Source organism: Cloeon dipterum, chromosome 4 (genome assembly GCF_949628265.1).
Source record: "Cloeon dipterum chromosome 4, ieCloDipt1.1, whole genome shotgun sequence".
Taxonomy (NCBI): domain Eukaryota; kingdom Metazoa; phylum Arthropoda; class Insecta; order Ephemeroptera; family Baetidae; genus Cloeon; species Cloeon dipterum.
In genome coordinates, this window is record NC_088789.1 from 32345299 (window position 1) to 32369536 (window position 24238).

The 24238-nt window shown below is 40.8% G+C and overlaps 2 protein-coding genes and 1 long non-coding RNA gene across 4 annotated transcripts; all 3 read right to left on the bottom strand.

The window, feature by feature from the left end:
* Positions 1-3218: 3218 nt before the first annotated feature.
* LOC135944327 (uncharacterized) lies at positions 3219-4325 on the bottom strand. Its single transcript, XR_010575312.1, has 3 exons — positions 4178-4325; positions 4016-4119; positions 3219-3407 (listed from the first exon to the last, which is right to left on the bottom strand). It is a non-coding gene; the product is annotated as an uncharacterized LOC135944327 (long non-coding RNA).
* Positions 4326-4857: 532 nt separating this feature from the next.
* LOC135944428 (zinc finger protein 136-like) lies at positions 4858-6227 on the bottom strand. Its single transcript, XM_065491357.1, has 2 exons — positions 6119-6227; positions 4858-6023 (listed from the first exon to the last, which is right to left on the bottom strand). Exons 1-2 carry the CDS (start codon positions 6216-6218, stop codon positions 4924-4926), a joined length of 1200 nt encoding a protein of 399 aa, XP_065347429.1. The 5' UTR covers positions 6219-6227; the 3' UTR covers positions 4858-4923.
* Positions 6228-9756: 3529 nt separating this feature from the next.
* Positions 9757-24166, bottom strand: LOC135941855 (nuclear mitotic apparatus protein 1-like). 2 transcript variants are annotated; one of them, XM_065487603.1, is made up of 20 exons: positions 24114-24166; positions 23971-24051; positions 22947-23043; positions 22711-22890; positions 22617-22654; positions 22474-22563; positions 22323-22419; positions 22170-22268; positions 21503-21700; positions 21267-21353; positions 18749-18811; positions 16954-17127; positions 16801-16896; positions 16347-16421; positions 15989-16132; positions 13926-14567; positions 13231-13743; positions 12377-12549; positions 11162-11273; positions 9757-10163 (listed from the first exon to the last, which is right to left on the bottom strand). In XM_065487603.1, exons 1-20 carry the CDS (start codon positions 24131-24133, stop codon positions 9993-9995), a joined length of 3150 nt encoding a protein of 1049 aa, XP_065343675.1. In that variant the 5' UTR covers positions 24134-24166; the 3' UTR covers positions 9757-9992. The 2 variants fall into 2 exon arrangements, with proteins under 2 accessions (XP_065343675.1, XP_065343676.1); XM_065487604.1 differs by lacking the exon at positions 16347-16421.
* Positions 24167-24238: the final 72 nt, after the last annotated feature.

The window sequence follows — 24238 nt, forward strand, 5'->3', positions numbered from 1 at the left end:
AGACGAGTTCAACAGTGCGGTTAGTTTTTAAAATTCTGATGGTTAGAACCCAATATTTCAAGTTTAAAAAATTCTTTTTTCGATTTTAATCTTCTTATAAATTCCTAAAATGGAAATATTTAGCAAATGGAAGTAAGAAAAACTGCTCTTATTTTTAATTATTTTTTTATCAATGTTTATTCATTAGATTTAGTTACAAAATATGCATGAAATTACACAAAAATATCATACAGCTATTTAACAACATGCATGTTGATCTTTCGAGTGAAACAAGACATATAACACAAATCCTACTTCGCGACTCGAGCTGTGTGTTGCACCAACTATAGTAAACATTTAAGAATTTAGAGTCGTGTGCCGCGTGTGCATTGTTTTAAGTGCGGTTGATACAATCCTGAACAGGCAAAGTATTTCCTGCAAGATTTACACTTACTCCTAGAAGCATGCTGAGAAAATTCAATAATTTTCACCTTATAATTGCATACACGACAGAATTTGTACGTGTGAGTACGTAACATATGACCTCTTATAACCGAAATCGAGGCAAACTTTTTCTTGCAGATGTCACATTCCAAAACTTTTGGCAAATGAAATTTATCATTGTGCAATTGCAATCTTTTGGCCGTAGATGTTTTGAATGGGCATAATTCGCATTTTAACGGTTTCCTCTTCTCAAGCAGGTCATTATTGGCGTTGTGCTCTGAAGAGTTGTGTTTTTTTAATTCGAATTCAGTCTTGAAGTACATCAAACAGCCCTCTTAAACCTGCATCTAGCAGTGTAGTCTACGTGGTGTTGTTTCACGTGTTTTCGGTAGTTATAAATTTCCGAGTATGTCCTCTCGCACAAGGGGATGGTACATTTAACTTTGTCAGTCCGGATATTTACTTTTTTTGTCCTTAAGTAATGACAGTCAGTGTGGGCTTCCTTCATTGTGCTCCTTCTTTTGTGCCGTAGTGTGAAAAAACGTGGAACACCGGTATAAATCACACCTTATTGCATCTTTATGCTGTAGCCTAATGTGGTGTCTCATTTCTATCACTGATTTTTTACAATATATACATTTTCTTGTCTTTTGAGTCTCCGGTTTTGACTTCTCGTCAGCCCTACGATCGCTGCCAGCATTTTCAGCCAGAGTGATTTTCTCCAACTCCTGACCAGGTCCATTCCGGCTCTGCCCTTCCGGGTAGAGTTTTAGCGAGATGTTTGCAAGGAATGGTGCCTTTTCTCAATTAGTTTTTTTTTTTAATTTTTGACGAACTGTTATTTAACGTGTGTAAATTTTTTATGGTGAGAATAAACAAACAAAGACGCGTCTCTATGTTCCGAAAAATATATTGTGATTCGCGAGCAGCGGCGTAAAGCCATGTTGATTAGGCGCGCAATACGCAAGCGCACCGATTCAATCACTACTAACTTCTCCCCTCTGACGTCACTGCTCTATCAGCTGCCAAAAGTTAGCACATTTATCATATTTCACTCATTATTTATCACCACTGTCTTTCCAGGTGACTTAATTTATGGAAAGTCCGAGAGCTAAATGATGGAGAAACTTCAAATTGACGGCTGTGCACTATTTTTTGGTAATGCTCGCTGCAGTTTCACTCTGGAAACAACTAAGGAAGTTTCTCAAATGTGTATACGCGTTTAATATGTTCTTAAGAATTCCGAAAATTCCCTAAAATGTAACAATTTAAACTAATGTGGATGCGATAGTTTAAAATTCTTTATTTTTCCAATGTTCCTTGCAATTTTTTTGTATATTATTTACAATATATGCATGTGTGTTTGCCCACAAAGCCACAAAGGTCCTAGCTCAATATAACATCATGTATGTTGATCATGTGTGACTTGAGTAATCGTGTGAAACAAGATATGCCACAAATCGTACATTCAACTCGTTCCATGCATTTCAGATGCGTACGCTTCACGTGATACCTTAAGGCATACTTGGTGCAAAAAGATTTTGGACATTCCGCGCACTGCAGATTCTTCTCAATCAAATCGTGAGCCTTAGCGAGGTGATCTTTCAGGCGAGCAATATGAAAATATTTCCAAGGACAGTGCGCGCAATTCACGTACTTGCGTTGAACGTGTGCATATTGATCATGTCTCTCCAGACTGAATTTGGATTTAAAGTACTTTCTGCACGGCTCACACTGGAATCCAAGGTGCTTGTACTTGTATGCGTGACACCTTTTCATGTGGTATTGCATTAAACTTTGAACCTTGAACTGTTTGTTGCATCCACTACATTTCAGAATCTTCTGGTCAGTGCAGATTTTCAAGTGTGACTCATACAAACAGGCACATGCAAAGTATTTACGGCAAAATTGACACTTAATCTTAGCAGCCATTCCATTAATTTTGGTTTTACTTTTACATCCACTACATTTCAGATTCTTATTCTGGTCAATGCATTGTTTCAAGTGTGAATAATACAAACCAGTACAATCAAAGTATTTACTGCAATATTGACACTTAGTTTTAGCAGCATGCCGAGCCATTCTATAAATTTTGATTTTACGATTACATAACCGACACACTTGGTAAGTGACTGTAGCGTGAGCACCTAACATGTGGGTTCTCATAACCGAAATCGAGGCAAATTTGTTCTTGCAGATGTCACATTCCAAAACATATGACACATGCTTTTTTGCAGTGTGAATATTCATTTCGACGGCCGTATCTGCTCTGAACGGACAATGTTCACATTTGATCGGTTTCCTCTTCTCAAGCCGGTATTTGTCGATCTTGTGCTCCAAAGAGTTGTGTTTTTCTAACTCGATGTATGTCTTGAAATACATCAAACAGCCCTTAAACCTGCATTTCGCAATGTATTCTACGTGGTGTTGTTTGACGTGTTTTCGGTAGTAGTAGGGATTTGCGTATGTCCTCTTGCACAAGGGGATGGCACATTCCACTGTTCGAGTCGTCGCATTTGCTTTTTCTTTCTTAATGTATTGCTTGTCGGCGTGAGCTTCCTTCAAGTGTTCCTTCTTCTCTTCTAGAGTGTGAAAAAACGTGGCACACAAGGGAAAATCGCACCTTATTGCATCTTTATGCATAAGCCTTATGTGTTTTGTCATTTCTTTTACTGATTTTTTGCAATAGACGCATTCATCCCCTATATTATATTGCTGGTCAGCGTGAGCTTCCTTCATGTGTTCCTTCTTCTCTTCTAGAGTGAGATAAAACTTGGCACACATGGGAAAATCGCACCTTATTGCATCTTTATGCATAAGCCTGATGTGTTTTCTCACATTTGCTAACGATTTTTTGCAATATATGCATTTGTTTGGATCTAGAGTCTCCGGTTCGGACTTTTTGTCAGTCTTTTGATCGCTGTCAGCATTTTCAGGCAGAGTTATTGTCTCCAATTGGACCCAGCACTGATCCACTTCTCCTTCTGTAACATTTATTTTTTAACATTTAATAAATAGTTCATTCTGTACCACAATAAATATAGGAGTTGACAAAATGAGGTTAAGTTAAAAAAAGGTTTTTTTTTCTTTAATAGCTGTTTTATAACTAAAAAAAATTATCAAAGGGAAAAACGTGACCCTCCCACATTAAATTAAGCTTACAATTTGTAGTGCAAGACAGTAGGGGTCAGATTCGTGCAACGCGAGAAAACGGTGTCGTAAAAATGCGTGAAAAGAAGCAAGTTTTGGCCAATATTGTGACGTAATTTGCATCACTTGTACTAATTGTTTCTTTAGGATCGTAAAACAAACTCTTGACACTCGTACGGCAATCCAAATAGAGCTTTTTACTTCCCACATTCAGACACCATCTTGGATCTGCGCACTAGGATCCAATTTTATCGCAAATATCTGGCCCCCGCTGTTGCAAAAGAAAGTATGTCTTCCGGCTCTTCGCTTCGAGCCGTTAAGCACCATCAAACTTCACGTTTGAAAGATTTTCAGCCGGGCAAGAAATTCGACACTAAGCCGTCCCGCCAGCCACCGCTTTAAATTTAAATCTCGCTGCTAACACCTCAAGTTTAATGTTTACCGAAAAAATTCTTCCTCAGCTCTTTTGCTGCAGCATCCAAGCGTAGTTTTTTCGGCCACCAAGCCAAAGACTCGTCCACCGCGCAGTCGTGACGTGACATAAATCTGTAATTTTTCCCTTTACAGAGGAGATTTGTAGAAAAAAAACGAATGAAAAACCTACTGGGACTGCCAGATGCAATAGTAGCAGATCAAGTCATCGTCTTTAATCTCTTCGTTGAGCTCGTCTTCGCACCCATGTGACTTTATAGCCTTCAAGGCCCAATTCCGGAGTTTAGCTCTGTCCACTTGGGTGGCTCGGACAGCGCCGTCCGCCGTCGGACACTCGCAAAGCCGGCAGAGCGGCTTCCAAACCGGCATGCTTGTGGCTTCTGAATGTAAACAAACGGCACATGGAGATCACGCGGGGTATGGGTGTAAGGAAAGGATGTGAGGTTCTTGACTAAATTACTTGAAGTTAATCACTTTGGTCTCTTTGGCGATTGCTTATTTTCGAAATTTATCGATACTTTGAATAAATAATAGCAGAGGTTTGGTCCGTGATTCATAAATTCATGCCATAATTTTAATACACTTTAACTCCTAATTGTACACTCTTTTTTTCACCAGAGCAGAGCAAACGACACGATCGATTGGTTAAGCGGGGCGGTAATAGACGTAAAAAGAAAGACGCATTCATACTAATCATAGTTTTTTCTCTCATTTCAGACGAAAACTGAAGGTCTTAAGAGCTTGCTTCGAGTTTATAATTCGAATTATCCTATTTACTTGGAAAACCGGACATGAAAAATTGCAGAATTGTGCTGGTAAATTGCATCATTTTATTTATGGTCTTTTTTAGAAAATGATCATGAAATTTCCAACAAATTTTCATAACCTATTTTACATACAAGGAATTACTCATTGGAATTAACGCCGCTTGTTTTTGCAAAATTGACACTTTCTTGTGTGGCATTGCAGAGTAGTCTTCTTTTCCAACGGTTTGTTGCACCCGCTGCATTTAATTACGCCGAGGTGTTTACCACGCTTCATGTGTAACTTAAACAAACCTGAACAGGCAAAGTGTTTTCCGCAAGTTCTACAGTTACTCCCAAAATTATGCTCAGAAATTCTTGCAGCTCTGACCTTACACTTGCATTTGCGACACACTTTGACCGTGTGCTCACCTCTCATATGGATTTTGATAGCCAAAACTGTGGCAAACATTTTCTTACAGATGTCACACTCCAAAACTTTTGGCAAATGCTTTTTTGCCGCGTGCATTTGCAAGATTGTGGACGTACTGGTTCTAAATGGGCAATGGTCACATTTGAACGGTTTTTTCTTCTCAAGCAGCTCTTTGTTGACCTTGTGCTCCGACGAATTGTGATTCTTCAACTGGATTTCAGTCTTGAAATACTTCAAACAGCCCTTAAACCCGCATTTGGCAGTGTATTCGGCGTGGATTATTTGGACGTGTCTTCGGTAGTGCTTGAGTCTCGAGTATGTCCTCTTGCACAAGGGGATGGCACATTCAATTTTGGTCCGCACCTTTACTTTTTCTGTCCCCAAAAATTTCCAGTCAGGGTGAGCTTGCTTCATGTGGGCCTTCTTCTGTGCCACAGTGTGAAAAAACGTGGAACACTGGTATAAATCACACCTTATTGCATCTTTATGCTGTAGCCTCATGTGTTTTCTCATATCTGTTACTGATCTTTTACAATAGATGCATTCATCCCCCATTAGATTTTGCTTGTCAGCGTGAGCTTCCTTCAAGTGTTCCTTCTTCTCTTCTGGACTGAGAAAATACGTGGCACACAGTCGGTGATCGCACCTGATTGCATCTTTATGATATTTAATTATGTGCGCCCTCATGTCTGCCACTGATTTTTTACAATAGGTGCATTCTTTTGCCTTTCGAGTCTCCGGTTCGGACTTTTCGTGAGCACTTCGGTCGCTTTCAGCATTTTCCGCATTTTCAGGCAGAGTGATTTTCTCCAACTGGACCCAGCACTGATCCACTTCTCCTTCTGTAACATATTTGTTTAGTATAATATAATCAGGGTTCACCAATGTGGCAAAAAGAAAAAGCCTGAAAATAAAATTAAATAAATTGGATTTTTACCGAAAAAATTCTTCCTGAGTTCTTTAGCTGCTGCATCCAAGTACAGTTTTTTCGGCCACCAAGCCAAAGACTCGTCCACCGCGCAGTCGTGACTTGACATATACCTGTAATTAAGCCCTTTTTAGAGAAGATTTGTTGAAAAAAATATATAAAAACCTACTGGGACTGCCAGATGCAAAAGTAGCAGATCAAATCACTGTCTTTAATCTCTTCGTTCAGCTCGTCTTCGCACCCGTGTGACTTTATAGCCTTCAAGGCCCAATTCCGGAGTTTAATTCTGTCCACGTGGGTGGCCCGGACAGCGCCGTCCGCCACCGGACACTCGCAAAGTCGGCAGAGCGGCTTGCAAATCGGCATCGTCGTGGTTTCTGGATGTAAACAAACGGCACATGGTGATCACGTGGGGGCATGAGTGTAAGGAAAGGATGTAAGGTTCTTAACACAAGTACTTTGCTTTAATCGCTTTGTGTTTTCATGAAATTAATATTTTTAGTAATTTACTAAAAATCATAAATAAAAGCTATGGTTTGGTGCCAGATTAATAAATCGTACCATTTGTTTAGATAATACCTTAACTCCTTTTTGTACACCTTTTTTACAAGAAGAGTAGAGCCAAAGGCGCAATGAATTGGTTATGCGGGGCGATAGAAGACGTAAAAAAGACACGGATATATTATAGTTTTGGCTTCTATTTCTTCTTTGATTGACAGAAAGAACTTTTTCTTTAATATTTCGTATTTTAGCCGAAAACAATTCATCTAAATATCCGATTTATTTGGCAAAATGGCAGTGACAAAATGCTAACAAGTGCCACGCGGCCGGAATGATTTTATTTTATCATTTCGCGCCGCTGCTATTACAAGAACTCAGCTGGTTAATTGCATCATTTTGTTTTGCTCGCCGTTTGTTTGACACAAACAAATGGACACACGAGCCACCGCGTTTGTGAAATATGCTCGCGCGCGTGTGGTCGCAAAAATGTTTATTTACGCCGCACAGCCAGATGAGAGCAGGTTGCCTTGTAAAATTATGAATGACATCGATTTGCGTCCCTGCGGAGCGCGGCCTGCGCTCGCTGCGGTTTCCAGCACCAACAGCAGCGCGTTTGTCACTCAATCCATAGCTGAGTTTTTTTTTCGGTAAAATAACAAATTGGAATTTATTTCGATGTTGCCTTTCGGAGAGAAATTACCTCTGCGCTCCTAAAATGGATCGATATAATAAAACTTGGGTCTGTATAGGAATTAAAAATTAAAATGTTACAAAAATCAAATATTTTTTAGACTCAAATTCACCAGTTGCATAAATCCGAAGTGTTCGAAGCCGCCAATTAACAGATGGCGCCACCGTAGACTTTCGATTTTAAGGCACTTCCGCTGCGATTTCAGACTCAATCTAGCTACTGTGCATTCTTCAATTAATTTGCTATTTTTTGACGTGTTGAAAACCAAAATCGGTTCAGCCAATCGCCGTAGAATCATGAAAAACTATTTTTTGAAATAAAAAATATTTTCCAACGTTTCTACGGCGAATGGCTGAACCGATTTTGGTTTTCAGCACGTCAAAAAAAGCAAATTAATTAAAGAAAAGCAAAATAGCTAGATTGAGTCTGAAATCGCAGCGGAAATGCCTTAAAACCGCTTAAAACAAAATTTTTAAGAAAGTCTGTGGTTGCGCTTTCTGTTGGCGGCTTCAATAACTAAGAGTTTATGCAACTGGTCAATTAATTTAATTTTATTTAAAATCTCAGATTTTTAATAACAGCTGCTTTTTTCAGTTTGTTTTAAAGATTTTTTTCAATAAATTTGCATCATAGCAATTTACAAAATTTATTTTTCACTTTGAAAAATTAAATTTCCGTGCCTTTGAAGTAAAATTTGCATCACAACGGTGCTGCAATGGCGTGTCGGCACAAATTAGCGATTATTATTCTGCCTTCGCGAGGGAAACTTTTTGTTGATGCGCACGGCGGGCGTTTATTGCGCTGATCGCGGCGGCAGCATGATTGATGACGTGCACTTAATGAGCTCTTGGCGACGAAACTTCAACGCCCGGCTGCTAATCTCGGATGTGTAGTGGCAAAAAAATCGGCTCGAAACTCTCTTCTTCTTATACTTTGTTCCTCTCACAGCGCCGCCTGTTATCGTCTCGCGCGCTTAATGAAGTATAATTATTATTCCGACTCGTCGCGGCGCGATAATTAACAATTATTATATTATTCTCGCGTGTGCTGTCGAGCGGAACGAGATTAATCTGAACACCCACGCTTTTGTGTTATTTTATCTTTTCTTGCTTTGTTATTTAATCAGAGAAGAGAGAAGAGAGAGGTGGAAATCAACAACTAATTAAAGAGGCGCAGTGAAACTAATTTTTGTATGATTAAAATCGATTCCTGAGGGTAGAAATAGGTGGGGAAAATAGTTATTTAAATTAAAAAATGTTTTGTGACGTCCGAGCAAAGGCGGAAAGCAAAACGCACGTTGCTTTAGCGCGCAAAACACTTGAATTTGTTGGTTGCGCCTGCGCATTCGTCACCCCTATGACGTACCAGCCATTAGCAGCTGATAGAGCAAGCGACGGCAGAGACATCTGCTCATACCCAGTGAAGCACACGCTGTAGGAGCAGTCACGTGACTAAATCCCGCAATCTCATTGGCTCTCTCCCTTCCACTCCCTCTAAGCAGTAGCACGCGCACTCTGCTGCGCATGTCACACTCCTCAGAGTGGGGGTATTACAAGAGGAGGGGGAAGCAAGAAATGTGTGCGCCTGCTCTTAGCCAATGAATTGGCGGGATTGAGTCACGTGATTGCTGGAACTGCGTGAGCTTCACTGCTCTTGCTCGTTTTGCGCAGATGTCGCTACTGTCGCCAGCTCCAGCTGCAGCTGAGAGAGAGAGAGAGCTGTGACGTCAGAGGGGTGTGACGCTTGCGCAGTCGCAACCAAAGGATTCATACATTTCGCGCGCGCTAAAGCAAAGTGTGTTTCGCTTTGAGCCTCTGCTTGCGCGACAAAATAAATTTTTTGATCGAAAAATAATTTTTCCCACCTATTTCGACCCTCAGGAATCGATTTGGACATACGAAAATGGGGTTTCAGCGGATGAAAATCATGTTTTAAGAACTTTCATAGAAAATCTCTCCTTTTTTAATTTTTAAAAATCACCAAAACTGGATTAATATTTAAAAAAATAATTAAATACAGCCGTTTAAGGGAAGCAAATTAATGAATGTTAGATTCTTGATAATTACGTTTATTTAGCTGATAAAATGTGGGTCTAACGAAGGCAAATTTTAATGCAAACAGGAATTCATAGGGGGAAGAGTCGCGGTTGCGTGTCGCGGCGTTGATTGCTCCGCCGCTAATGGAGCCGCAGCTGATTAAAACGCAATTTGGCGGCGAGAATACATATAAGGCAGGCGCAACACACCGTCCTGCCTCTCTGCTTGTCGCCGCGGCTGCCTCGGAGCGACTTCAAGGAAAGTAATTTAAAACGAGAAAATGAGAACGCGCAGCGCACGTTTTACAGAATTTTAACGAGCACGAAAAACTGAGAAGCGGAACAAAATTTTAGGGCTGCGCGAAAATTGGAAAAAGGTAAATGAATATTGAGGGGAAGGAAATGAAACTCCGGCATAAATAAATTAGTCAAATTAGTCTTTTATTTGCAGCAATTAATTATTAAATTAATTAATTATTCCAAACTTTTGCAGTCTTACAAAGCTTTACGTCGATTTTGTTTTATTTTACACGAATCGAAAACGCTGACTAAGAGTTTTAAATTTTAAAATTCAACTGTGAAACTCCAGAAATAATACAAATAAACCGGAAATTACAGCAAACCAATCTTTTTAAAATTTATCTTAAATAGTCGAATTATTTGCTGGATCCGGATTGGTATCCAGACTGGTATCCGTTGTCGCCGCGGCCTTCGACGCCGTCCTCGTCCTCCTCGTCGTCGTCGTCGACCGGCCAGCTCTGCGTGCGGCGCCGGACGCTCTCGATCTCCTGGTCCACTTCGTCCAGCTGCGTCGTCCAGTGCGAGCTCTGCGACAAACCCAGAAAGAAATTAAAAATTATAGACGCGCGGGCGTGTGATTGGAAAACTTTCTCCGTGCTTGATTGGGACGCGGATCAATGAGCCGGCGCGACGAACAGCAAATCGGGTCATTATGCCAAATTGCCTTTTCAATTGGAAGCTGGATTAAATTTGCCGAATTGGACTTGAGCTCCGTTTGGGAGATTTTTTATATTTTAGCAAAAATTGGATATTATAAAAGTCTTGAATTTTAAAGCTCACAGCGAGTTAATTTAAGAGTTAATAATGCTATTAAAGCATTAAAACACTTTAATACTTTAACTCGCTGTTTATTTGATCTTCATCCTTGAATCAACGTTGATTGAAGAAAGAGTAAATTGAAAGAGGAGACAAATAATGCTAATTAAATTATTAACACTTATTTTTTAATAACACACCTTTTATGGACTATTTGAAGGACATAAAATTTATATCTTCAACCTTGAATCAACGTTGAATGACTAAAATTCTTGAATTTAAAAAGTTTAGCCAATCCGATTTCACGACTAAAAGTTGGAAATAGTGAAAATATGTTCCTCTAAGGTAAATTTTCCAATATCCATATTAAAAATTAAAATATTTAGTGAAAACCGCGATCGTTGACGTTCAACCAAATATCAACGATGTCAAAAATGGCACTTTCTGACAAATAATGAATTTTAAAATGGCAGGAACAGTTAACAAACAATAGAGTTTTCAATTTCTGATTAAAATTGAGGGTTTCTTTCATTTATCCTCAATGTTGACGTTCAATGTTAAATCGAAAGAGCATTAATCAACGTTGATAGATGCTAAATCATACGCTGTTGGACTGATCTTGATGAGAAAAATCAAAATCTACCAACAAAATGTGGTCACACGCTGGAAATCTGGGACAAAATTTGAAATATTTGAATTTGTACTGTAGCAAATTCATTTTCATTTATAATATTTCACATTTTAAGAAAAAAGAACCAAATACACTAACCCAAAATCCCGATTCCTCGCGGTCTACGAGTCCGCAGTCCCAGGGGTTGAGCATGGAGGTGGTCTGCACCCTGGAGCGGAGGCGCAGGGCGTTGTTCTCCTTGAGCAGTCGTCTGTCGGCGGAAAAATTTAATGAGACGTGCATGCACGCGCTTAGCTCTTTTTCATCTAGCCCGCGCGCGCCTTTGAAGTTCATATTTATATCATGCATATTTCGTCACCCGCGGCTTTTCTCCAAATTGTAATTTTAATGAGCACACACGCGCGCCGCTTTGACATTTTACACCTGCAGCTTGGCCAACGAGCCGCAGCCGGATAATGTTTCGACAAAGCAGGAAAGCAGCACTTCGCGGAATATTCTGCTACTACTCCACGCCTTCAGTTCTAATTTAGCGGGAATTTAATATTCGTGCAATTTTGTAGATGAGAGACCGTGCGCTAATTGCGGAAGGATTTAATGGTCAAATCTAACGGTGCATTTTTAACTCTAATGATTGATTAATTAAAAATAATAAAATAAATTATTGTTCCAATTTTTTTTTAATTTAAGACCTCTTTGACGAATTTTCTGAGCACACCAATCAATTCCTGAGGGTCGAATTAGGTAATGAAGACATTTTTCCCGCCCAAAAAGTGCAGCGCGACGTGCGAACTTTTTTCCCGCCAAAACTAAATTAACGTATTTGCGAGAACTGCGCATGCGTGAGAGCTGGCTGGATCTGCCAAAGAAGTCATTCGTACAGGCGGTCTCTCTGCAAGTGATCAAATCAGCTCTCACGCATGCGCAGTCCTCGCAAATACGTTAATTTAGTTTTGGCGGGAAAAAAGTTCGCACGTCGCGCTGCACTTTTTGGTCGGAAAAAATCTCCACTTTACCTAATTCGACCCTCAGGAATCGATTGGTGAGCTCAGAAACTTTGTCAGAGACGGTCTTTGAAAATTAAAGGGGAAAATAACTTTCCACGAAATAGAATTGAGACAAAATCTTTCGACTAATTTAATTTTTAATTTTTTTAGTATGAATATAGTGACGATTTTATTTAAAATATTCGGGAGATAAACAAAATCAGTTAATTAAACTGTCACTATATAGCCAAAAACATATTAAATTGATTTTAATTAAAATATTCTACAATTAAATAAACTTTAAATAATATTTTAAGAATTTTGTCCTTTCCCTAACTTAAATTAAATTTTTATTTGCAAATGATCTCACTCTCTTTCTGCCTTGAGTTGCTGGAGTTGCACGGCGTGGGCCCTGTGCTCGACGAGCCACTCGCGGGCCACGGCCAGCACCTGCCTCGCCTCCTCGCACATTTGCGTCCTCTCCGCCGCCGCCTGCTTCAGCCCGCGCACGTATTTTTCCCGCTCGTGCCGCTGACCACCCAACTGAAAACAAAACAAAAATAAATCGAGTCTTGATTCGACCCGGGAAGAGGCAGGAAGCCGCTCAAACTGCGTTAATTGGTCTCGCCAACGCCGAAAAAGGGCGCAAAAATACAAATATAGACTCGAGTTTGCCGGGCCAGCGAGCAGACGGAGGAAAATGGGTTTGTAATTAATTCTAAAAATGGAACTAGATTTTTTACGGCAAACGGCAAAAAGGAAAGAGAATAATTGTTTCCTTGTGATTTTCCTGAGCGTAAATTAAATGTTGCAAAATATAAGCCTTTAATATTGTGTCTTTCTAGGCGTTAGGCGTCAAAATTTTAAATTCCCCACACATGACCCCCCTGTACTACTGGAAGTCTTGATGTTATTTTAAGCATTTTGTGACATTCCAGGGGAATTCTTTTACATTTTCCAGGTCGTTAATAACTCAGCAAAAGGCTTATGAATTTTTTATTCGGTTTTAGATGAAAATTAAAGCATACCTCCAGTAGTAGAGCGGGGGCTAAGTGTGAGGGAAAGTGAAATGTGGCTACAATTCAACTTAATCATTTTTTAAACTCAATAAGGAGCTAATTAAACACATCCCATGCATTCTAAAAGCTGAAAAACCCGAAACTCCGGTCTGGGAGAGGGGGCCAAGTGTGTGTAAATTATTAAATTTAAGGAATTTCAGCCAACCTGTGCTGAAAGCGTCTTGCAGAGCTCCTCCAGTTGAGCCTGACTGCGCTCGAGGTGTTGCTTTTCCAGCTGTTGTTCGTGCAGCTGCGCGGCCAACTCTGCCCGTTCGGCCTGCTGCACGGCCAGCTGCGCGGCCAGGGCGGCCGCCTCGTCGGCCGCCTGCTGGCGCTGCTGCTGCGCCTGCGCGAGCTGCGTCTGCAGCTGCGCCGCGTGCTCCGCTGCGGCCGCGAGCTCTGCGCGGAGGCGCGCCAGGTCGTCCCTGGCGGCCGTGGCCTCCCGCCTGGCCGCCTCCAGCTCGCGACCGGCCTCCGCGGCGGTTGCTTCCAGCTCGCGCACCCTCCCCTCCAGCAGGTCCGCGGAGCCCGCCCTGAGCTGCAGGTCGTGGTTCAGCGCCTGCAGGTGCTGCACGTTCTCGCAGCTCAGACGCAGAAGCCGCTTCATTTCCGCCTCGCGCGCTTCCTGCCCGCTGCTCATGCTCGCCATTTCTGCCTCCAATTGCTCCAGTTTCTTGGCCTGAAAATTGACGAAATCGGGAAAATTAATTTTAAATTACAATTTAAAAACGGTATCTTAATAAAAATATTATTTTTTAAGGTTTTTTTAAAATTAAATTTAAAAATTAGAAAAATATAAATTTAAGTGCGGGTGTTAATACTTTCTTGCTGTTTAATTTTTTAATTAAGATAAATTTTCACCTGTTTATCCGCCTGTTGGGCGAGATTTCTGGCTTCCTCGCGGCTGTTCCGGAGGTCAAGCGCGAGTTTGTGGGTTTCGGCGGCGGCCGCGCGGCACCTGGCCTCGCTCTTGGCCAGCTGGGCCGTGGCCTGGGCGAGCTGGGCGCGCAGAGTGTGCGCGTCGGCCTCGACGGCGGCCAGGGTGCGCAGGTCGACCGTCTGGGCCATCGCCTGGCTCGTCTCCTCTTCGTGGCGGCGCCGCATTTCCTCGATGGCGCCTTCCTTCTGCTCCAAATTCCGGCTGATGATCTCGTAGCGCTGCCTCCACGCGGACACCTGCTCCTCCGCCGCACGCAACCTGGGCTCCTGCTGCTGCTGCAGGGATTCCAGCTGTTGCAGCAGGCCGTCCCTGTGCGTCCTGGCGTGCCGGAGGTCCTCCTCGAGCGCCGCCAGGGAGAGGTTGGTGGAGGCGAGCAGGCGGCTCTGGTTCTCGGCCTCGCGGCACACCTCGTCCAGCTTGGCCTGCAGCTGCCCGATCCGCGCCTCCTTCTCGCGCAGCATCTCGTGCCCCTGCTCCACGCACTTCTGCAAACTCGAGATCTGCTCCGTGCACGTCGCGTGAACTGCAGATGACCGCGATGCCTCGCAACGCAGCTCACTCTCCTATAATGAAATCTGGATTTATTATCTATTTTTTGGTCATATTTTTACTGAAAGAAAGATTTTTTCATGTTTTAAAGGGGCGGCGGCGTCAGAAAAATCGTGAAAAGTGGCCTTGGAACCAATCTCAGGGTGGGGTACCCTGAAAAAGGTTGTCAGGGTGGATAAGGTGGTAGGGCTTGTTGAGACCTTTCATTCAACACCTTGTGACTTGAAATCCATCAATCCGTCGAATTTTAACAAAAATAAAACCATTTCCGAGTCAAAGCACGAAAAAAACGAAAAAATTAAATTAAATTTTTCTATGGGCGCGAAAAACCTCAAAATCGGTTTACAGGCCGGTGTCAGGCCTATGTGTGCGATGGAAAGGAAAAGATCGCAATCTGGGTCCATTTGCGGATAAAAATGGCGAATTTTCTATGGGGAAAGTCCAAAAACCACGTTTTTCGCACTCTAAAACCTACCTAGTTCCTAAATTTTCGTGATAAATGGACGAATTTTGTGTCAAAAGACGCGTAGTTAAGCTTTTCATAGGAACCTTACTGTCGATTTATGAATCTTTTAGTCTTGAACCGAAAATATGGCTGGCGGAAATAAAAATTGGTCCGAAAAATACATAATTTAAATTTTAATAGAAAACTTGCCAATTTTTAATCTTTATAAAATCTCTTAAAATGTTGTTATTCGATACTTATCAGAGATTAACAGGCGGCATTACTGGAAAACCTTTTATTTTTAATTTTTCGAAAATTTAAGCTTTTGCAAAAATTGGATTTTAAAAAATCGTAGTAATTCGAAAAATGGTCTGATTTTGGAAAACCGTAAACGAGAGGACGTGCCCCACCGAGAGGCATCGTCTGGTGCCTCTGGCCCACGGGGCCCCGGGTGGGCCCCGAATATCGAAATTTAGTAATGTGTCACACAACACGGGTTTGCACCTTACAAAAATTAATAACTCGGATCCTATTGGTCGCAGGGTAAAACACCAAAGTTCGTCGGACTCGTGGTTAAATTCTGTGTCGAATTATGTCAAAATCGGGGCTCTTTCGCCCCCCGGCCCAAAAACCCCAATAATCTCGGCGTGCAATAATTACCCTTTTTTAAAATTGTTGTAATTCGAACTAAATTCAATTTTCTATTTTAAATTATAACAAATCCGCTTCGATTTGGTGTTCGGAGGGCCTTTTGTGACGCTGAAAATTCGAATTTTTTGTTTATTAAAAAATTGGTCCGCTTCGATTTTTATTAAAGAGAACTATCGATTTCCTTTTTTTTTAAATCCAGTTCCATCGATTTTTGGGATGAAAATCTTTGAATGCTTTTATAGTCCCGTAAATTGAGGTTATTTTTAATTGAAATTTTAATTTCATCGTTACGTGCCTGCCAATCTAAGGTTTTTGATTACATTATTCCGTTTTTGATACCTTGAGGATCTGTTCGAGGCGGAGTTCACTCTCAGTCTGGTCATTCCTGACGCGCATCACCTCGAGGGAAAGGTCGCGGTTGTGCTGCTCGTAAAAACGCAGCTGCCGCCGCGCCTCCAACAACATTGCCGACAGCTTCTGCTCCTGAATTTTGATAAAATTTCAATTTATTGCGATGGAAGGAATTCAAGGATTTTTTGTCGGAATTTTTTTTCCAGCATCAAATTTCAAGATGCATTAACGAGGAAATAATTTGCTTACTTAGGGAGCGAAATAAATTAATATAAAATAAAATCCGCAAAAGATACTTATTGAAAATCAAATGTATACAAATATTTACAATAAACAACATTCAAACCTGAGAAAATGGTCGCAGTCCAAGACAGTTATGATGATGGCCACAATACGAAATGTCTGCTACTCCGAAACACAACTAGACAAGGGCAATTTCAATTTTTCACTTTTTAAATCCGTCTCGGTTTCAATTTCATGCGTCTGGTTATTCGGATCATTTACAGAAATGAAATTAATCGTGTTTAAGAAGTAGAAAAGGTGTTTCTTTAATCAAAAACTCAAATGTTAGTCAACGAACACAGCATTACTGATTGTTAAAGAATATAAAAAAATAAATGCAAGAGAGTAACACATAACAACAATTAAAGGTGGCGCGTGGCGTGGCACAACACACGGAAAATGTTAGTCCAAATCACATGATCGTCTTTCTTTCATCCCTTCTTTCTCGGAACGGGGGTTAGTCTGAGTAGAAAAATAGAACAAGTTTGTTAGACGTCGTGGACGGAGCGGCGATTGACCTCGGCCTCCGGAATAAACGGCTGCCCGTCCCACCGGCTCTTCGTGTCGACCAACGCCTCCTGCAGCTGGCCGATTATCGTCCGCTGCTCAGAAATCTATTAAAAAAATTTTTAAAAATAATACAATAATAGATTAATATAATTTAATCTCACCTCCTTTTCTTTGTTTAGTAGCGACAATTTTAGCTCGTCGGGCGTCATTTTGTTAATGTGAGCCAAAGTCTGAGATCTGCTCGGTCCAGCCGCGGCCTGCAGCGTGCTGATGAGCTCCTCCTTGCCCCGCAGCTTGCATTCCAACTCCTGCAGGCGCGCTTCGAGCCTGCTCACCTAAATGCCACAAAAATAAACACAATAAATTTAAATTTCTGACCTAAAAAGTGCCAAAAACCCAATTTTTTGAATTTAACCGGTTACGCCTCCTTTTTTGAGCAAAGGAATTGCTTCTGGGGTGAGAAAAATTATGAAAATTCACCAGTTGCATAAACCTTAAGTGTTCGAAGCCGCCAATTAACAGATGGCGCCACCGTAGACTTTCGATTTTAAGGCACTTCCGCTGCGATTTCAGATTCAATCTAGCTACTGTGCATTCTTCAATTAATTTGCTAATTTTTGACGTGCTGAAAACCAAAATCGGTTCAGCCAATCGGCGTAGAATCGTGAAAAACTATTTTTTGAAATAAAATCTTTTTCAACGTTTCTACGGCGAATGGCTGAACCGATTTTGGTTTTCAGCACGTCAAAAATTAGCAAATTAATTAAAAAAAGCGAAATAGCTTGATTGAGTCTGAAATCGCAGCGGAAATGCCTTAAAACCGCTCAAAACAAAATTTTTAAGAAAGTCTGTGGTTGCGCCATCTGTTGGCGGCTTCAATAACTAAGGGTTTATGCAACTGGTCAATTGCAGATTCTCAAAAGGGGTGTAAGTTTGGCCTGAATAAAATTCAGCAATTGATAATAGCGTCAAAAACTGCCTAAATTCAGAAAGCTGATTTAATTTCCAGTTTTTTTCCTAACGTGCAAATTTCCCTCAAATTTATTTTTTCGCACAAAACTCGTCTGAAAAGTTCAACTGGCCTTTCGGGAACCTTTAAAATATTGAAGGGAAAAATTAAAATACTCAAAATCAAGTTAATTTATTTGAGAATCATCTCAGAAAAATGGTTTTTCATTTCAATAATTTCTTTTATTTATCAGAGGTTAACACGGACAGCACAGCTGGCGCAAAATAAAACGTTCAAATCTTTTTTTGGCTACTGCGCATGCGTCAATCAGCTGCCAATGCCAATCACGAAGCATGGCTATGACGTCAGAAGGGAGACGCTTGCGCAGTAGCAATACAAAAATTCAAACGTTGCGCGCGCAAATTCAACGTGTGTGTTCGCTTTGTGCCTCTTCTCGCACGTCAAAAAAAGTTTTTCGACCGGAAAAATTATTTATTCTACCTATTTAAACCCTCAGGAATCGATTGGAACGTACAAAAATGTGTTTTCAGTCGGTTTTTAAACATAAAAATGTTTAAAAATTGATTTTCACTCGATTTAAAATTATTCTCATCTTGAGGTGCATTTACTTAACAAATTTCTGAATTAACTTCAGCTGAAAGTAATTTATGGGCGTGTGCGGTTACAAAATATTTACTTTGCGGCTTCGGTGGCTCACCTCAAAGTGCACACGTTCATTCGCTATCTCATTACTTCACGCGCAAACACATTAATTATTAAAATTTTAATACCTCCTTTCTAGAAAAACCTTGAACCAAAATTAGAAATAAATCACACCTGCTGTAAGCCAGCTTTTGTCATTTTCTGTTTACATTTCCGAGCAAAGAAGGCCATTTAGCGTTGATCGAGCCTTGAACGTTCGATCGCGTTGCAAAAGCTTTTGGAATCGAGCCAAAATTACGGGGAAACCCTTCCTCGGGGGTGAAATGAAACGTCCAGGGACTCACCTGCTCCTTGCTCATGTCGGCCTGCTCATTTTGCGAGCGCTGCAGCTGCTGACACTGCTCGTTCTGCAAGCAATTCGAGACGAAATGAATGAAAATGCCGCGTCGAGACCGAGAAAGAAAGCGAGCGAGCGGCCGAACGACGGAGCGCGACTTGACTTTATTTCTGATTTCGTCTCGGAGGGCCGCGCGACCGAAATAACCCGCCCCCTCCCCCTTTGATTCGGGAGAGTGGATAACATGTGTGCGTGTGTGTGTGTGTGTACCAGACACAGGAAGGAAGCAGAGAAAGGGTTTTATTGCCGGAGGGATACAAAAAATTTAAAAGCGCGGCTGACATTTAACAGACGCGCGCAGAGGTCGTTTTTTATGTTTATGACGCTTGAAAATAATAGCTGCGTTTATAATTGGGATATTTATTCGTACAGCTGAAGCTAAAGATCCGTTTAATCAGTAAATTAGGCTCAATTAGTCCTGTTTGTAAAAAATAAATTATTTCAAAACTTAAAAGTCTACAACAAATAACTGCATTTATTTTATTTATTGTTCAGAGTTCAAAATTTGTCTGCTTCTTTGCAATATGGGCAGAAAAAAATACTTTTCGTGCAGTAATGCCGAACAAATACTTTTGAAAAAATTGGCCAATGTATTTTTTAATTTTTTAACCGGAATTTGAGTCACAGAGAGTCTGAATCTACACATAAATTACCCTATATTTAAAATAATCTCAATTTTCAGGGTACAAAAACACATTACTTGGGTTGGATTTTCACAAAGGAGAAAAAATTAGCATATTTAGCACGTTTTTTGGGTAATTAGGATTTTTAAAATCTACAATTTCGTACAATTTTCCGTTTAGCAAATAAATAATGCTGAACGTAGTCCTGTTTATAACAAATAAAAATAATTAAATATCTAAAATATTCCAAACTTCAAAAATTGCTAAAAAGACAAATAATATATAAATTAAAAATTATTAATTTTTTATTTTTTAATTACAAAGTCAACAACAAAGAACCTTATTCCTTTTTTTCGTTCAGCGTTCAAAATTTTATGTCTGCTTTTCTTTGCAACAAGGGCAGAAAAAAATAGTTTTGATGGACCAAAGAAAAATCTTTCTAATAAAAAAAATTGATCAAGGTTTTGAACTGTAAATAAGTTAACAGCCAGGCGAATTTTAGATAGAAAAGTCAATACAAATTTTTTTCAACTGGTTTTGAGTCAAAGAAGGTCTCATTTTGGGTATTTTGTACTTTTGTATTCACCTGGAAAGTTACAATTTTTACTTTTAAAATTTAAAATTATAAATTGAACATAAAAAACAAAATCTCAACATTGGTTCAGTTAGTAAACACCCTATTGTAGCCATAAATTTGAAAGAAAAGACAATTTATGCCAAAATTAAACAGCTGGACAAATTTTTTTTTTATAAAAAAGTGGAATTTTCGGAAAATGTTAATTTGAAAGCTAAAGAAAACCACACCACCTACAAATTTTTAGACAAACCTCGATTAACTTGAATTTTCATTATGTCGCTTTTAGTTTTATTTTTAATTTGAAAAACATCTGGATTATTTCCACCAGCATCAATTATTTATCGAATTTGAAGTTATTATTTCAAGAAATAGGCAAACAATTCATTTTGACAATGAGGATAATTCACTCCGACAATCAAGAGCAGAAATTCTAATTAATATTTCATCTTTTCGATCAATGCAAGATTTGTTTTTTTCTGAATTGGCTTAAAGTGGAATGATACTGGGCAACAATTGAAAACTATTTAAATTGTTGGAAGCCTTAAACAATTGACCTATAAACAAATTGTTCAACAATTTGCAATAATAAAATGACCTTCCTACAATAAAAATTCAAATTTTGCCAATTTTCTCCAAAATGTAGAGTGCTTGAAAATATTTTCTTCTTGGTTTATTTCGATTCCTCTCGTCGAGATCTGTCCAACGGTGTATGCCACTTATTGGGGAAACTCTTGGTTTTGAAATTAAATCGGATTTCAAGTAAGGAGACAGCCATTACCATTTGAAAAGCACGCTAACTTTCCAGCCAATTTTCCAAAAAAAATACAGTGCATCTTAGGTCAATTTAGGCTTCAACTGAATCCTAAGGGGCGAGTTTATGCATTGGCAACAAGCATTTTCCAGGCTTTTCCAGTATCATTCCTCTTTAAATTAGGACTGGAAACTGCATTTGTTAGCGAAAAAAAATAAATTAAAACTTCATACATAATGCCTGGATTTAATTAATTGATGGAAAGATTAAAAAACCATTGTACGAAATTAATTCATCGCAGACTTATAGATTTTATTTCCTTCATTCGTGTATATTAATTTGTTAGTAGAAAAAGGGAGAAACGTCACTTTGGCGGAGGGTCAGTCTCAAAGCATGCTTTTACTCTGGATTTCGATCTGTGCCTTCTACACGACTGCCTTGAAGAATTGCACATCTTGATCTTTTCAAAAGGGGCAGTGTAAAAAAATTAATTTTCAAGGCAAAAGACGCTTACTTGGTGCTCGACCACGATTTTCACGTTCTTCGCTTCCGCGTCCTCCACAGCCTCCTTTCTCACGTGGTTGTGCGTTCCAGCAGAATGCTTTAAACAGATTTTTTTATTCAACTCTAATCAAAAATTACAATTAATCTACAAATTAATCACGATAAATAATAAAGAATGAAGAGAGCGCCGGCAACAATCACGACTTGCACCAAGAGTTTGTTGGAAACAAAGGTCAGTTTTCGTACTTCCGGTTCGGCTCGTTTCTGCTTGAGTTCCTTGCGCAGCGTGTCGATCAGCAGGTTCTGGTAGTTGCTCTGCTGCAGCAGCTTCTCCATTTGCTGCTGCACCTCCTTGGTGCGCTGCTCCTGCTGCAGTTTCTGGTCGTGCTTTGCCGCCACTTCCTGCGTCAGCGCTTTTATTTCTTCCGACTGCTTGCACACACGCTGAAAAATTAATCGGAATTGATAAATAAATTATTAAATCGGGCAATAGGAAAGTTTCCTTCGAATTTTGGTTAAGCGTGAAGCCGAAATGTTGAGCATCGTCGAAACAGCCAAAATCGAAGGGGGGGCGTAACCGAAGGAATACAATATGGCGGAGCACCACGTGCCACGCCCCCTAAGAGTGGCGAGTAGTGCTCTGTAGCCTGCCGCGCCCACCATATTGTATACCATCGGTTACGCCCCCATCTTCAGCTGTTTCTCGAGAGGGGCGTAACCGAGGGAATACAGACATGGCTCGCCGCTCGTATGGGGGCGTGGTGCACCGCCATATTGTATTCCCTTGGTTATGCCCCCTTTTTCGGAAGCCAATTTCGGCCTTTTCGACGCCGAGAAGTTCGATTTCTTGCACATTATAAAATCTCGTATTTTTGTAAAACCAAAATTTGAAGGAAGGGGATGTTTCGCCCACCTTTTCCAGCTTTTTCCTCTGACTAGTCTCATGGGACAACTCTCGGACCTTGGTGTCCAGCTCAAGTTGCAGCCGCGACTTTTCAATGCTCTCGGAATGCTTTGATAATTTATTTAAATTATTTTCCTACAATTTAAAAATAAATATAAATACCTCGGTTGAGGAGCCCTTCAGTCTGACGAGGGCTTGGTCCTTTTCCAGCAGCTTGTCCTTCAGCTCTCGATTCATTTCTTGTAAAACCTGAATTTTGCTGTTAAAATATCAGGGTAAATCTCTGCACAATTCAAAAAAATGAACACCCAACCTTTCGAGGTCTTTGCACTTAGTTAAATACTGTCTAGCAAACTGGCTGCTCTCCTGAAGCCTCTTGACCAGGTCTTCATTTGTGCTGCGTCTGATTAAAAAATTATTACCACCCCCTGACAAATAAAAACACCCTATATTTACCCTGATTCCACGTCATGGCTTCCCAAGCCAGAATCACCCTGAAAGATAAAATTCAAATTAACCTCTTAATTAAAAATCCACAAACACCCCGGACCAATTTTGTGCTGGTAAAGCGTCCAGGTCGAAAAGATCCCTCCTCAGGGTCAAGCACCTTCTGCTCGAGCTTGTTGACCGACGCCGACGCCACTTTTTCCAGTTCGAGCGTGTGTTTGCTCATGACTGCGATCGTGTCCAGCAGCTCGGACACCCACTTCTCGTACAGACTGGACTTGAGCTGCGGCAAATCGGATATATGTATAAGAAAAAACCCTGCGGAGGAAGGCTTTGTACCTTGTGCACCGTGTCGCCGCCGTGCAGCTCGATCTGGCGCACTTCGTGCTCGATCATCTGCCGAAACTCGGACGTCAGCTCGCCGACGCTGCTGTTCCTGTCCGACATTTTGGCTTGAGGCGTCACATAATCGGGTTAAGGACGGAGGCGGCGGCGGCGGCACCTCCAGAGGCCGCCAACATCTGGAAGAGACGTGACCCTCCGCCTTTTTCTGCACCGCACACTCCACTTTCACCACACCCAGCCCACCACAGTCCAAAACATTCGCTCGGCCAATCACAGCGCTCCCTCCAAACCCCGGCCAATCACAGCGCTTCCCTCTAGCCGCAGCCAATGAGAGAAGGGAAAAGAGTTCACCGGTACTAAGTAAACCGGTTTATTTTGTTAAATTGGATTCTTTGGTTTAATTTTAATGTTCTTTCGGGTTGAATAATTCTTGATTGGAATTTTTATGAATTAAAACGTTTGAAATTTGAAGAATTATCAGGGTTTAATCCCGTTAAGAATTTTAACTAAACCGGTTTTTAGCGGTGAAAATGTAAACAAACCTGCTGAGAATGTAAACAAACCCGAAATCTCAAAGAATTAGATCATTTTGTGCGAAAATGCAGACCCTGCAGCTGAAAAGGCCGTGTGCAGCTTCTTTTCCGCCGCAAATCCACATTTTCCAGGTAGAAGATGACCAATCAGCGCCCACCATTTCTATCCCAGCCACCGAAACAAGCAAAATCGTTTCAAAACGTCCGAAAAACTCCAAAGAAAAACTAATCAGGCCGAAGAGGAGCGCTAAAGTAGCGGAAAAATGCCGGCTTTGTGGCGCCGTTTCCCCGGAAATGAGCCCGATTTTCGGTGCCGCGAAAATCGCTGAGAAAATCGCCACAATCCTACCACTGAGGGTAAGCAAAAAATTCCAAAACCCCAATTTCTACATTAAAAATCAGGTCGATCCTGAGGACCGGTTGCCCCTGAACGTGTGCAGAAGGTGTTGCGGCAGGTTGGAGGACGCGCACGACTTCTACCTCACCTGTATTGACGCTGATTCGAGTCTGCAAAAGCAACTCGCGGCGGAGGACGCTGAGAACGTGAGTCTATTATCTGCACCTCCCTAAAAATTATTCAAACACCAAACACGCGATAATAAAGATAATTATTTGAGAATAATCTTACATTTCTGTGACGGACCTCATGTTTGAAAGAGGCTTTTTATCTCCTAGAAAATGTTGACAACGAACTTTTGTAAATAAAACCCAAGAATGGACTAGGGAAAAAATTAAGGAATAAAATTCACATTG